Source organism: Macrobrachium nipponense, chromosome 27 (assembly GCF_015104395.2).
Source record: "Macrobrachium nipponense isolate FS-2020 chromosome 27, ASM1510439v2, whole genome shotgun sequence".
Classification (NCBI taxonomy): domain Eukaryota; kingdom Metazoa; phylum Arthropoda; class Malacostraca; order Decapoda; family Palaemonidae; genus Macrobrachium; species Macrobrachium nipponense.
In genome coordinates, this window is record NC_087216.1 from 17,301,721 (window position 1) to 17,315,245 (window position 13,525).

Here is a 13,525-nt window from a genome sequence, read left to right on the forward strand (position 1 = left end):
CGAAACATTAACTTTATACTTTAGATAACCCATTAAGTAGAACGTAATATTACGGACACGTTACTTACATAAAGAGATCAAGGATCGTGTTAGTTTATGTTAATCTTTGTCACCATTGCAGTGCATTCTTACTGTCGTTGATTCAAGCCAATCCAAAGCCATTTTCTTCTTTAGAAATGCACATATCGCACATTCAGATATTGTTAGCTACCTTCCCCTTCCCCTTACCCCAAACCAACGCACATGCACATATACGTGCACCAAAAGCGGTTTATATAGTTATAAAATCTGATTTTGTGTATCGAAATATAAAAACTTCCCATATCAACTCATAGAAAACATCACAGCCCTCGAGAGAAATATAGAAAACGAGATTTAAATGAATGGTAGACTACGATATTCCCAATTATTTATGTTGAAGCCGCTTTCTACTGTGTACACTATTAAGGCGCTGTCACACTAGCGAAATTTCCGTCAGCTTTTTCTGAGTTTGTCGTCGACTTTCCAAAGAAGTCGACGTCATCAGTACTCTGGTTGTCACACACGTTCTTCTCATACCGTGGTTGTCGTCGTCAAAACGTAAACAAACCATCTGAGCTGTGACTTCCGGAATAATAAAACAACTATGCTTTATAACACAAAGCAACTATTGGGTCGTGCTTGCATGTGTTTAATGATGATGCATATAATTTTAAAAAAAAGTCTTTGGGTTCGGTCCTGGTTAAAAAGACGTGAAAAGCTTTATTTAAAAAAATAAGCTAGGGCTATTTATAACCTTGTTTACACAACCACAGTCAGACTGTATTATAAATTAAGCTAGATAAACACTGCAAAAATTTTAAAGATTTTTGTTTGTTTGTATTATTTACTAATGCAAAAAAAAAAAAAAAAAAAAAAAAAAATCAATGAGAGCAGACCTACGCTATATAACAATCTGATATTCACGATATAGCATGCTTATCTGTATAAAGATCAGCAAGTTCAGGAAAGTTTTCCCTGAGTCGCATGGTGATCACTTGGTAATGTTTTCATTTAAGACCCTTTTTCATAAAACTATCATGCTTTTGGTCCCATAAGCATCGTCTCTCCCCCATATCTTCGACCAAAAACTGTTCTGGCAATCTTGTCCACTGTACCAAGAACTCTGTGAGAGGTGGACAAAGAGGCAGGTAGAAGTGTACTGATTTTTATTACAGTCAAGGGAAATATAAATATACAGCATGCGGACGGAAATGTGGTCACCGACCCGCGAGAGAGTAAAAGTGGGTCGGCGAGACCCGATTTGTGTTTCTTGAGAGACATAAAATACAAAATATAAAACGTACACAATATGTGGTTATACAAGCTTTATACACTGACGGAAAGCCCGCTGAATGCTCTCTCAGGGGGAAGTAAGAACAACGCGAATGATGAATTATGTACAGAGAAAATTATGAATAAGCGTTGTCCTTACAAATACTCCCCCCCTAAGACAATAATTAGGTATGATTGTTGGCTGACTTCTTTGTACTTCGGGTAGTCACTCGCGAAGCGAGCTGGACGGCGGAGGCGCCCTCGGGTGCGTGATATTAGTTGTTGTGGTAGATCCTCGGGGTTTTCCGGGGACGGGATGCCTCCCCTGAGGTGATCCTCGGGGGGTTGGGGGTTCGACCGTCTTTCGAGGGCGCCGCGGCTACGGCTAGGAGGTTTGGCGATCGAAGGAGTCGCTTTTTCCGAGGAAGATTGAGGCGCCCTGTGGAATCCGCGTCTGCGAGGTCCTCGCCATGATGAAGGCTGGTTTCAGGCGATCGATTGTGACCCAGTCCTCGCGACCGTTGATGGATAAGAGATATGCCTTGTCAGTGCGTCGTAGGACGCGGAAGGGACCGCGGTAGGGTCTCGTTAGAGGCGGGCGGCGGGCGTCGTCCCTGACGAAGACGTGCTTGCACGATGATAGGGCCTTCGGGAGGAAACGTTTGGTTCTGTCGGAGAAGGTTTTGACGCAGGGCGTGAACTTCCCGGCGGATTCCCGAAGCCTGGCGATGGAGACGTCAGCGTCGTCGGCATTGGTCGGGAAGAACTCGCCAGGGACTGTTAATGGCTCCCCGTATACCTTCTCCGCGGGTGATGCCTCGCCGTTTGCCCGCGGGGCAGTCCTGAGACCGAGGAGGACCCACGGTAGTTGGCTCTTCCAATTTTCGTCGGTGCAGCGCGCCATCAGGAAGCCTTGATAGAACGGTGACTCTCTCCACCATGCCGTTAGCTGCTGGGTTGTAGGCGGTGGTGGCATGTAGCAAACGTTCCCATTAGGCGGGCCAGGGCAGTCCACAACTCCGACAGGAAAACTGGTCCGCGGTCTGTCGTGATTTCGTCTGGCACTCCGAATCGACTGATCCAGCTGGCGAGGAGTCTTCGGCACATGCTTTCATGGTCGCCTCCGACATCGGCGTTGCCTCGGGCCATCTGGTGGAGCGATCGATTACCGTCAGGAGGTACCTGGCGCCTTCCGACGGGGGCAGGGGGCGGGGCCAACGACGTCTATGTGGATGTGGCCGAATCTTCGTTTCGGCTGCGGAAATTTCCCCACGCTGATTCCGTGTGCCGACTGATTTTGCTAGTTTGGCAAGGCACGCAGGTCCTGGCCCACTCGAGGGAGTCCTTCCGAATTCCATGCCAGACGAACTTCTCCGTCAGGATCGCACCGTCGTCCGGCCCGAGGGGTGCGAGAGTCCGTGTATGACGTCGAACACGGCTTTCCTTCGGGAGGCTGGGATCAGCGGCGCGGGCGGCCCGTGCTGATGTCGCAGAGGAGCGTCATGCCTGCGGTCCGAAAGGCACGTCTTCCCACTTGAGGGCGGTGATAGCAGTGCGGTATGCGGCAGTCTCCGGGTCGGCAGCCTGTTCCCGGCGAGGTCTTCGTAGTCGACCCGAGACGCACGGCGTTGATTTCTATCCTCGATAGGGCGTCTGCCACGGGGTTCTTCTCGCCAGGCACGTACTGGATGGTGCAACCGAACTCTGCGATGGCTGCTAGGTGCCTCTGTTGTCTCGCTGACCAGCGTCGCCCGCCTTGGTGAAGGCGTGTAACAAAGGGAGGTGGTCCGTCCTGATCGTAAAGGGGGAGCCCTCGAGGAGGTAGTGGAAATGTCGCACTGCTTGGTACACTGCCAGGAGTTCGCGTCGACGTGCTGTACCTCGTCTCGGCGGCTGATGTTTTTTGCTGTAGAAGGCGAGTGGCTGGGGCTCGCCCTGGACCACCTGCTCGAGGACAGCCCCGCAGGCGACGTTGCTGGCGTCGGTGGTGAGGCGTAAAGGTGCAGCAGGGTCGTGGTGGCATAATGTCGCCGCTCTGGCGAGGGCCCTCTTCGTCTCGTTGAAAGCCTTCTCTTGTTCGGCCTCCCACGTTAGGGCCTTTGGTTTCCCCTTCAGGGCTGTGTTAGAGGAGACATGGTGCGGGCGGCGGCGGGGATGAATCGGCGGTAGTAATTGACCATTCCGATGAACTCCTGCAGGGACTTGACCGTGGTTGGTGTTGGGAACTTCTGCACCACGCCTACCTTCGAGGCCATGGGCGCACGCCCGTCGCGGAGATCTCGTGTCCGAGGAAGTCCACCTTCTCGGCGCCGAAGGTGCATTTGTCGAAACGGACGACCAGCCCGTTTTCCTGCAGGCGCTTCAGGACCGCTCGGACATGATGTAGGTGCTCCTTCAAGGACCTGGAAAAAATCAAGATATCGTCGACGTAGCAGACGCAGAAGGGCAGGTCCCCCAGGATGCTGTCCATCAGGCGCTGGAAGGTGGCCCCTGCATTCCTCAGGCCGAAGTGAGTAATGGAAAACGAAGGAGCCAAAAGGCGTGATGATGGCAGTCTTGGGGGACATCCTCGGGGTGCACTGGAACCTGGAAATAGGATTTTAAGAGGTCCATTTTTGTGAAGACCTTCGCCCCATGAAGGGCCCCGTGTCAAATCCTGCATGTTTGGCAAGGGGTATTGGTCGGGGATTGTAGCGAGGTTGAGTCTTCTGTAGTCTCCGCAGGGCCTCCAGGTGCCGTCAGGTTTCTGTACCATGTGCAGGGGCGACGCCCAAGGGCTCGATGCTTTCTTGCAGATGCCCATTTCGTTCCATCTCCGAGAACGCCTGCTTCGCCTCCTGGAGGCGGCCTGGAGGGAGTCGTCGGAACTTCGCGTGTGTCGGGGGGCCTGTGGTGGCTATGTGGTGGAATATCCCGTGCTTGGGCGGCGTCCCTGCCGCCTGACGAAGTTCCGGCTTGAAGACTTCGGGAACTCCTGCAGGAGGTTGCCGTATTTGTGGGGGGCGATGGTACAAATTGTAGGGGCGCCGGGCCTGCTGCTAGTGGAAGGGAAAGGCATGTCCCCGTGTCGAGGATGCGTTTGCGGCCCACGTCCACCAGGAGGCCGTTCTGCGCCAGGAAGTCTGCCCAGATAGCGGGATCCTGACGTCCGCGATTGTGAATTCCCAGACGTAGTTTCGCCCCAAGATGGATATCTCGAGGGGCTTCGTGCCATAGGAACGGATGGGGGTCCCGTTTGCGGCGACGAGGGAGGTTGTTTTGTCGGGCTCGCGGCTACGGTCTTTTCCTGACGGCGGGAATATCGAGTGCATTGCCCCCGTTATCCAACCATACCTCTGGCCGGAGATCGCGTCGCGGACGTAGAACCCTACGGTGTGTGGTTCCGACGCGGCCGTTGCCACGGGCGGCCTTGGTTTTGTTTGCTGTCGTCGTTTTTTGACTGTTGGAAGGTGCAAGGGCTTTCGCACCTCCTGGCGAATCTCCCGAACCTCCGGTGGAAGCGGCACCAGGAGTTTTCACCTCGCTGCGTGTGGGAGGACTTCCCTTGGGATACGGCGCCGATCTCTTGCGTTGGGTCGTCGTCGTCTTCTTCCTTCCGGAGGATCGGGGGGGGGGCGGCGAGCTTCGCGGCATTGTTTGACAACGTCAGCTTCTTTGCCTTCTCTAGTAGTTCGTTGTCCTCTAGGGGTGTACGCGTCGGTCAGCTGCTTTCGGACGTCCGGCTCGAGTTGCCGCAGGAATATTTCGCGGCTCAGGCTGATCTCTACCTTTTTTTCCGTCGGGGCCTATTTCGGGCAGACGGACGAGGCCCATCACAGTGTCCCAGGCATCTTGGGTGTCGGCGCCGCGCATGGGGTTCGCGACTAGGTCGAGGGCGCGGGCGCCCTTTCAGCGATAGGCACGGAATAGGCTGTCAAAGAGCCTTTCTTTTATCTCGTCGAGCGTGACAAGTCCGATTCGTGCTCGAACCGGTCAGCCAGTTAGATATTCGGCCGAGCACCTCTGTCGGGAGAGCCGCGCGACGGAGGTCAGCCTGCAGCACTTTTGTTTGTGAGCCCCGCGATCCGGAATTGCCCTTCGGCTCGGAAGAACCAGGAAGACGGGTCAGCCGTTGTGAAGGGGGGCAATTTGACAGCTTGAGCGGTCCGCTGTGTCAGAGTCCGTCGCTGGGGCGGGGGAGGCCCGGGTTTCCCGCGAGGTTTCCCGCGAGGTACTGTTTGCGCCCATTGTCCTCTCTCACAAAAACGTCGACAGAGTCGTGAATGGCGGGCCAAAAACCGTTTGAGGAAACGCCTGAACACACCTTGGGCAGGTATGCCGTATTTAGTCCGTTAGAGGCGTTGGTTATTTCCACGGTAGGAGCTTTCAGAGATCTATACTGAGGCGCCGTATGAGTCCGTTAAAGATCTCTGAAGGTGAGCGGCGGTAGTGAGTCCCTTAATGGCTGACCAAAAACCGCTTGGGTCACCGTCCAAACGGAGGTCACCAGTTGTGTGAGGTGGACAAGAGGCAGGTAGAAGTGTACTGATTTTTATTATTGTTGTTGTTGTTTTTGATTAGCTGACCTTGTGTCAGCACGGGTCTTGCTCACAGAGCAGCCGTAAATATTACAGTTCAAGGAAATATAAATATACAGCATGCGGACGGAAATGTGGTCACCGACCCGCGAGAGAGTAAAAGTGGGTCGGCGAGACCCGATTTGTGTTTCTTGAGAGACATAAAATACAAAATATAAAAGTACACAATATGTGGTTATACAAGCTTTATACACTGACGGAAAGCCCGCTGAATGCTCTCTCAGGGGGAAGTAAGAACAACGCGAATGATGAATTATGTAGAGAGAAAATATAATAAGCGTTGTCCTTACAACTCCATCTTGCATCTGATGACTTGAAATGTGCGCTTTCCAGATATAAACAAACAATAGAGTCGACGGTAGCGATGGGATGCATTCGATCGGTACCGTTTTCAAAATTCATGACGACGACACCAGAAAGTCGTCGTCAAAACATGAAAAAGTCGACGTTAAATTCAAAAAGTCGACGGAAATTTCGCTAGAGTGACAGCGCCTTTAAGAGAAAATTACCGATAAAAAACAAACAAGCATATTAATCATAGAATTCTATAGGAGTATACTTAATGGTCAAATGGATATTTTATTATGAATCGTATTGCTAAAGACGATCTACATCTGGTCATATATATCCCTTAAAAAGCAAAAGCCAATGGGTGGTGAATTTACCGTCCCTTTTCTGGCCCTGGCCAGAGTATGGGTGGAGAGGATGAGGGTTGGGGGAGTGGGGGGGGGGGGAGATAGATCAGTGACGTTTCCAACCCCGGATAAATAGTGTTTGTCAGGAAGGGCTTCCGTCTGTAAAACATCTGCCAAAACCAATTATGAAATGAGTCGTCGTAGAGAGAGAGAGAGAGTTCATTAATCATCAATACTTTATCATACTAAAGATGCCTTTGTTGCTTCCCAATACTGAAACGTCAGATTTATTTTTATGATACGACAGCCATATGTACAGTAATTATATGAATGTTACGTATCTGTTGAAATGTTGATTAAACGCTATTACATTTTTATCTTTCCTTATTTCCTATACTTTTTTCCCCCGTGGCTCAAGAAAATGAGTCTACTGTCATGTAGTTACCAGACATTTTTCCAGACTTATTTTATTCCCATCTGTGTGTGTGAATGAGTCTACTGTCATGCAGTTAAGAGACATTTTTTTTGCAAAGTTATCTTTTATTCCCGTGTGTGTGTGTGTGTGTGTGTGTGTGTGTGTGTGTGTGTGTGTGTGTGTGTGTGTGTGTGTATTTCTCCCTGCATACATAAAAAACGGACTGAACCCAAACGGAAAAGCTGCTTCTACCGCAGCTGTGAGAGGTTTCCCAATAAATTGCAGCGCGCAGATGACGAAGCTGATCAACTGAACGACGCCCGAGAGAAACGAACTCGGACTACGTTCCGCGCATTCGCTCTGTAATCCCCCACTCATTTCGACCGTAATTACCGCTAAGGACCCTCTCTTCGAAAGCCATTATTTGCTTTATTAATGCTTTGCGGGCAAGGCCGAGCTATGATCATTATCATCATCATCATCGTCATCATGGTCCCTTGGCAAATTGGACGAGAGTCAAATTGAATTTAATTAAGGGGAGTCAACAGAACGCTCCGCGGCGGATGGATATAAATGGCCGACTGGGTGGACGTTCCTCCCGCCAAAATTTATCGCCTTTCCAGTTTCATTCCGGCGGCCGTGTAATTGTCTCGGCGTACTCGGGCTGGTAGGAAGATAACTAAATCTTTTTTTTCCATTTGTTGTGTTAGTCATATATCTCTACTACCTTTGTTTTGGTTTCTTATACTTTTTTATTAGTTTTTTTTTTTTTCTGTTACTTTTTTTCTTTTTTTACGATTCCACGCGAATGTTTGGAATTTACAAAAATCGGGCAATTTACCATTAATCAATTTGCTATAATGGAAACCAGAACCTTTAATAAATTTGCTGTAGAATAATAATTATAAAAAAATTCACAACATCTGTTCATAACTACAACCCATTATTTTCTTAATTCTAAGTTTCATTTAGATGAAGTTACGCGGGCTCTCCATGCATCATACTCTTCTCAACAATAATCATAATAAAGTTCTATAAGAATCTATTGTAGCCAGAGTACTTTACCCTTCTGATCTCTGCTAAAATTCTGAGATAAGCTTAAAAGTCAAGATCTTTCGTAGCTGGTGACCCCCCCAAGGGTACAATTTAACCCGGTATGTATCCACCTTGACCGTGTTTAGTCCAAAGCCCGCTGGGGATGACCGTGAAAACATAAACAAAAGACTGTCAATATCATCAAGATACTCGAAAACCCTCAGGGTTCACTTTCTAGGAGAGATTACAAGTCCAGCTTCCAAGGTCCATAAATCAACATCGCTGTTCTCGTCCCTATAATCAGACGAATATCAGGTACATAATTCACTGATAAGATAAAAGCGCACCCAGTCACTGCCTCATTCTGTATCGAGACATGCTATAGTAGATTCACATCAACCGTGCATCTGATGTCTAGGCTAGTCCCTTTACGACGCTCCTGATTGGCGCCGTTGATAAGCCAATGAAAGGCTGGAAGCTCTGTCTCTCTCGAGAGTCACATAGGCAGGATGTATGTTCCACCTCTCCTGAGAGATGATTCAGAGAGGTGGAACATACATCCTGCCTATGTGAACTCTCTCGAGCGACTGAGGAGGGTTTCCAGCCCTGTGATTGGCATATCAACAGTCAATCAGGAGCATCGTAAGGGAATGGCCTAGACATCAGATGCACGGTTGATGTGAATCTACTATAGCCAGGTATGTTCGATAACCACTAGGGTTGTAAAACTCATATACGTACCTACATACATACTAGAAGGGCTGCAAATTGGTACGTTGGTCGTACCACCCTCAGCCTCAAACATACAAAATTGCAGCCTCTAGCATCAGTAGTTTTTATTTCATTCAGGTTAAAGTTAACTATCATCGTGTGTCTGGCACCGCTATGAGAGCCAACAACATGCCAACAGGGGGCCGTGGCTGAAAGTTTCATGGGATTCGGCTGAGTTTTATACAGCATTGTACGCTATACAGAAAACTCAATTGCGCTGGAGAAACTTGGCACATTTTTAACTTTTTTTTTTTCTTTTAATTCTGGAAACCGTTGAATTCCCCTTCCTGGTGCCTTATGATAATAATAGGAGATAATTTCCTCCAGCGTGATCGTATCTCCGATCATACGATCTCTCTTTATTGGAGGAATCGAAAAGGTAAAAAGAATTCACGACTTTGTATACTTCTTTTGTGGGTGGGGGCGAAACGTAAGCGGAGGAGGTCGGATGTACGATAATTGGGTTCTTGAACCATGTAATTCCATTCATTTTCGGACGATGATCGTGAGATTGCTACGAAAACTCAAGGGCTCGGACTGAAGTGTCGTCTCCAGAGAGAGGTTTTTATATCACTCACGGGGCCAAGCGAAACAAAGGAAGGAAAAAAAAAATCCCGAGTTTTTATGAAAGAATAAGAGGTAATTGTGCCTCAAAGTTTTTTTTTGTTTTTTTTTTATTCTGCTTTTATTATCATTATATTATCCTTATTATTATTCTCACAGTAGCATATATGACCCATACATAACTGGGGATTTGTCTCCAATAATAATAATAATAATAATAATAATAATAAGTTTTATTGAAAGATATTGCTGATCAGCTGCATTCAACTTGTAAATAGTCTTCTCTATTTTTCTAACAATAGCTTTCTCTCTGCTACTACAACTGGCGAGTATTGCGCCGATAGTACTCATCAGGAGGAGTCAATTTCGGGGATATTGCTTAGAATTTATTTATTGTCACAGTACATGAACAAATAAAAAATACAAGTCGATCTAATGGCCAAACGTTCTCTCGGTATCATCCGAGCATGATCACGGCAGTGGATCGGAGTAGACTGTAGGTGTTGTCAAGATCTACTAATATATAGCGGCAGGTCAGCAGGGGGTCAACCGCGAGCTGCGTTTTCATGGCTGGTGGCGCAATGCGCTCCAGCTAATTGCGCCACCAGCCAATGAAAACGCAGCTCGCGGTTGACCCCCTGCTGACCTGCGCTATATTGAGTAGATCTTGACAACACCTACAGTCTACTCGATCCACTGCCGTGATCATGCTCGGATGATACCGAGAGAACGTTGCCATTAGATCGACTTGTATTTTTATTTGTTCATGATACTGTGACAAATAAATAAATTAAAATAAGCAATATCCCCGAAATTGACTCCTCCTGATGAGTAATATCGGCGCAATACTCGCCAGTTGTAGTAGCAGAGAGAAAGCTATTGTTAGAAAAAAATAGAGAAGACTATTTACAAGTTGAATGCAGCTGATGCAGCAATATCTTTCAATAAAACTTGTTTGAAAGAGGGTCTCCTTCCAATATAAATAATAATAATAATAATAATAATAATAAAATTCTCAAAGTAGCATATATGTACCCATACATAACTGTGGATTTTGTGTCTCCAATAATAATAATAATAATAATAATAATAATAATAATAATAATAATAATAATAATAATAATAATAATATAAATTCTCAAAGTAGCATATAGTATATACCCATACATAAATATGGATTTGCCTCCAATAATAATAATAATAATAATAATATAATAATAATAATAATAATAATAATAATAATAATAATAAAAAAAAATTTTTCTCAAAGTAGCTATATGTACCATACATAACTGGATTTGTGTCTCAATAATAATAATAATAATAATAATAATAATAATAATAATAATCTAATCTAATTAAAGCGGTAGTGTCGTACCTGTGCTTGAAAACGTAATGTCATTATTTTGAGTCATGAATATGAATGGTTTAGCGTGTATGCATGTGAGTATGAGTGTGTATGTGTGTGTGTACGAGCGCGCGCGCGCATGTATGAGTGGCACTATTCAGGGAGTCAACGGGGTTAAGGGTTGAAAGGCTAATGGGGTTTCAAGCTACGGATTTAAAACTGACGTATATCTTCCCACGGTTTAATTTTGTCGTCTCACGAAATTGGTCGTCAATGAAGGGGTTCGGCTCCAGACGCGGCACATTTTCATATAAATGGCGATGACGTTTCACTCAGAATTTCTCGTGAATGAGTTCTTCTTCCTCCTCCTCCTATTTCTCCTTCATCTCCTCCGCCGCATCCTCCTATTTCTCTTTTATCTCCTTCTCCTCCTATTTCTCCTTCATCTCCTCTTCCTATTTCTCCTTCATCTCCTCCTCCTCCTACTTCATCTCCTCCGCCTATTTCTACTTTATCTCCTCCTCCTACTTCTCCTTCTCCTCCATCTCCTCCCACTTCTCTTTCTCCTCCTATTTCTCCTTCATTTCCTCCTACTTCTCCTTCTCCTGTTTCTCCCTCTCCTCCTTTTTCTCGTATTTCTCCTTCATCTCCTCCTACTTCTCCTTCTCCTCCTGTTTCTCCAACTCCTCCTACTTCTCCTTCTCCTCTTTATCTCCTCCATTCTCCTTCTCTCCTTCTCCTATTTCTCCTTGAGAGAGAGAGAGGCGATATTTTCAAAACAGCATGACATAAAATTACCAGAAAAGCATCATATTTTCCATGCAATATTTGTGTTCGTCTATAAATAAACTCTTATTAAAATTATTATCTTTTTTTATGAATTTAGATTAATAAAACTCACGATAAATTCGGCGCCGCTTTTCATTGCACACAGGACCGTCGAAATTTATCGCATTTTTCAGTGCCACATCCTTTTTCATTACTGTTCTGGTAACAAAGCACAATGGAGCTTTTCAAAGCACTTATACAAGATTATTATTAAAGAGGAGTTCTGTGTATTTTTCAGTAAGATTATACCCGTACGTGACCTTAAGGCTATTATTATTATTATTAGTATAGCTGTTTCAACGGCATTTAATTTATATAGTCTTCACAATTCTTCTTATTATCTCTTTCTCATCAGCATGTAGCTGGTAGATCAGCTACATGGTGGTGAGATAAAGATAATAAGTAGAATTAAGAAGATTCTATATAAATTGGATGTTGTTGAAACATCTTTAATATTCAATGTACTGCCCTCAGAGAAGGCACCCTCCCTTATTATTATTATTAATACACGTCAGAGGCATCTTTGTTGTCTCTACTTCCGTAAGCAATACATTAACGAAGATATTTTCCCAGTTTGTTTGTTTGTTTGTATGGTGTTTCCATGTTGCATGGAACCAGTGGTTATTCAGCAACGGTACCAACGGCTTTACGTGACTTCCGAACACGTCGAGACTGAAATCTAATATCACCAGAATACAATTCTCTAACACCTCAGTGGAATGCCCGAGAATTGAACTCGCGGGCCCCAAGGTGGGGCGGCCAACACCATACCCATCACGCCACTGAGGCGCTTCGATATTTTCCCATGTTTTTACTGGAATTAAGTAAGATGTTCTCGTTAACTGCGTGATATGGGATCACCTGACCTATAATATGAGAAAACATTTCGAGAAAAAAGGAAAGCAATCCAAAAATAAAAGAGAGAGAAAAAAATAATAATAAAAGAATCGTTTTCTGGCGCTGGTCAAGCGATCTCCAGAGGGTCATCTCGTACCACTCCAGGTCGTTCCTGAGGGAGACGTTTCGGCTAAGGTAGTAGTTTTTATGACCTGTTTACTGCGTCACACTCGGCGGCGGTTTGGGAAGCAACTCAACACGCCACTTGCTGGTGACGATGTGATCGTTTGGAAAAAAAAAAAAGGTGTTTTGGCAGTTTTGCGTGTGCTTTTAGAATCTCTCTCTCTATTAATCACCACGGGAAATTCCTGCGTCGGTTTGTTTGTATAGTGTTTTTACGTTGCATGGAACCAGTGGTTATTCAACAACCGGACTAACGGCTTTACGCGACTTCCGACCACGTCGAGAGTGAACTTCTATCACCAGAAGTTACACATCTCTCACTCCTCAATGGAATGGCTGAGAATCGAACCCGCGACCACCGCGGTGGTAAGCAAACACATACCAACCACGCCACTGAGGCGCTAATTCCTGCGTCGGTTCAGAAGTCTGATACTGCTCCCAGTGGTTGGTTGATTGTTGCTGTTCATAGCCGGAAATGGGTCAAGACACAGGACGAGAGAGAGAGAGAGGAGAGAGAGAGAGAGAGAGAGAGAGAGAGAGAGAGAGAGCTGAATAGAAGAGGCCAATCAGTTCTTCTTCAGGATATCAGGATATAATGAAGAGAAGGCCTCGACGAGGTAGTCCTTGCCCCTACCTCCTAGTCCCGGGGCTCTCTCTCTCTCTCAAACTATTTCGAAATTTACACATTTAGATTTGCGTACGATTACCAAAGATATTTCATACCATTACACGGGTTCGAAACTACATTTATTTTGGGTGGGATGATGGCATTCCTCTCACAGCAATAAACGGGTAAATATGTTTAGGCAAAAATTAAAAAAATGGATTAAATCAAATAAAAATATCCTAGATTTCATGGACGTGAAAATTTTTAAGGCAGACTTAACATGCTCATAGGCCTATGTTTTAGTTTTGAGATTAAGCTGGCCTTGCCAGCGCGGGGCTCTTGCTCACAGAGCAGCCCGTAGATTCATAGGCCTATGCACATCGAATTTTTCTGTTACTGCTCCTACCGAAATTTCAAATTGCAGCCTATTTA

General features: G+C 45.9%; 1 protein-coding gene across 1 annotated transcript; it reads right to left on the reverse strand.

Moving 5' to 3' along the window:
• Nucleotides 1-10,944: 10,944 nt before the first annotated feature.
• On the reverse strand, nt 10,945-12,241 carry LOC135200516 (uncharacterized). Its single transcript, XM_064229167.1, has 2 exons — nt 12,238-12,241; nt 10,945-11,309 (listed from the first exon to the last, which is right to left on the reverse strand). Exons 1-2 carry the CDS (start codon nt 12,239-12,241, stop codon nt 10,945-10,947), a joined length of 369 nt encoding a protein of 122 aa, XP_064085237.1.
• Nucleotides 12,242-13,525: the final 1,284 nt, after the last annotated feature.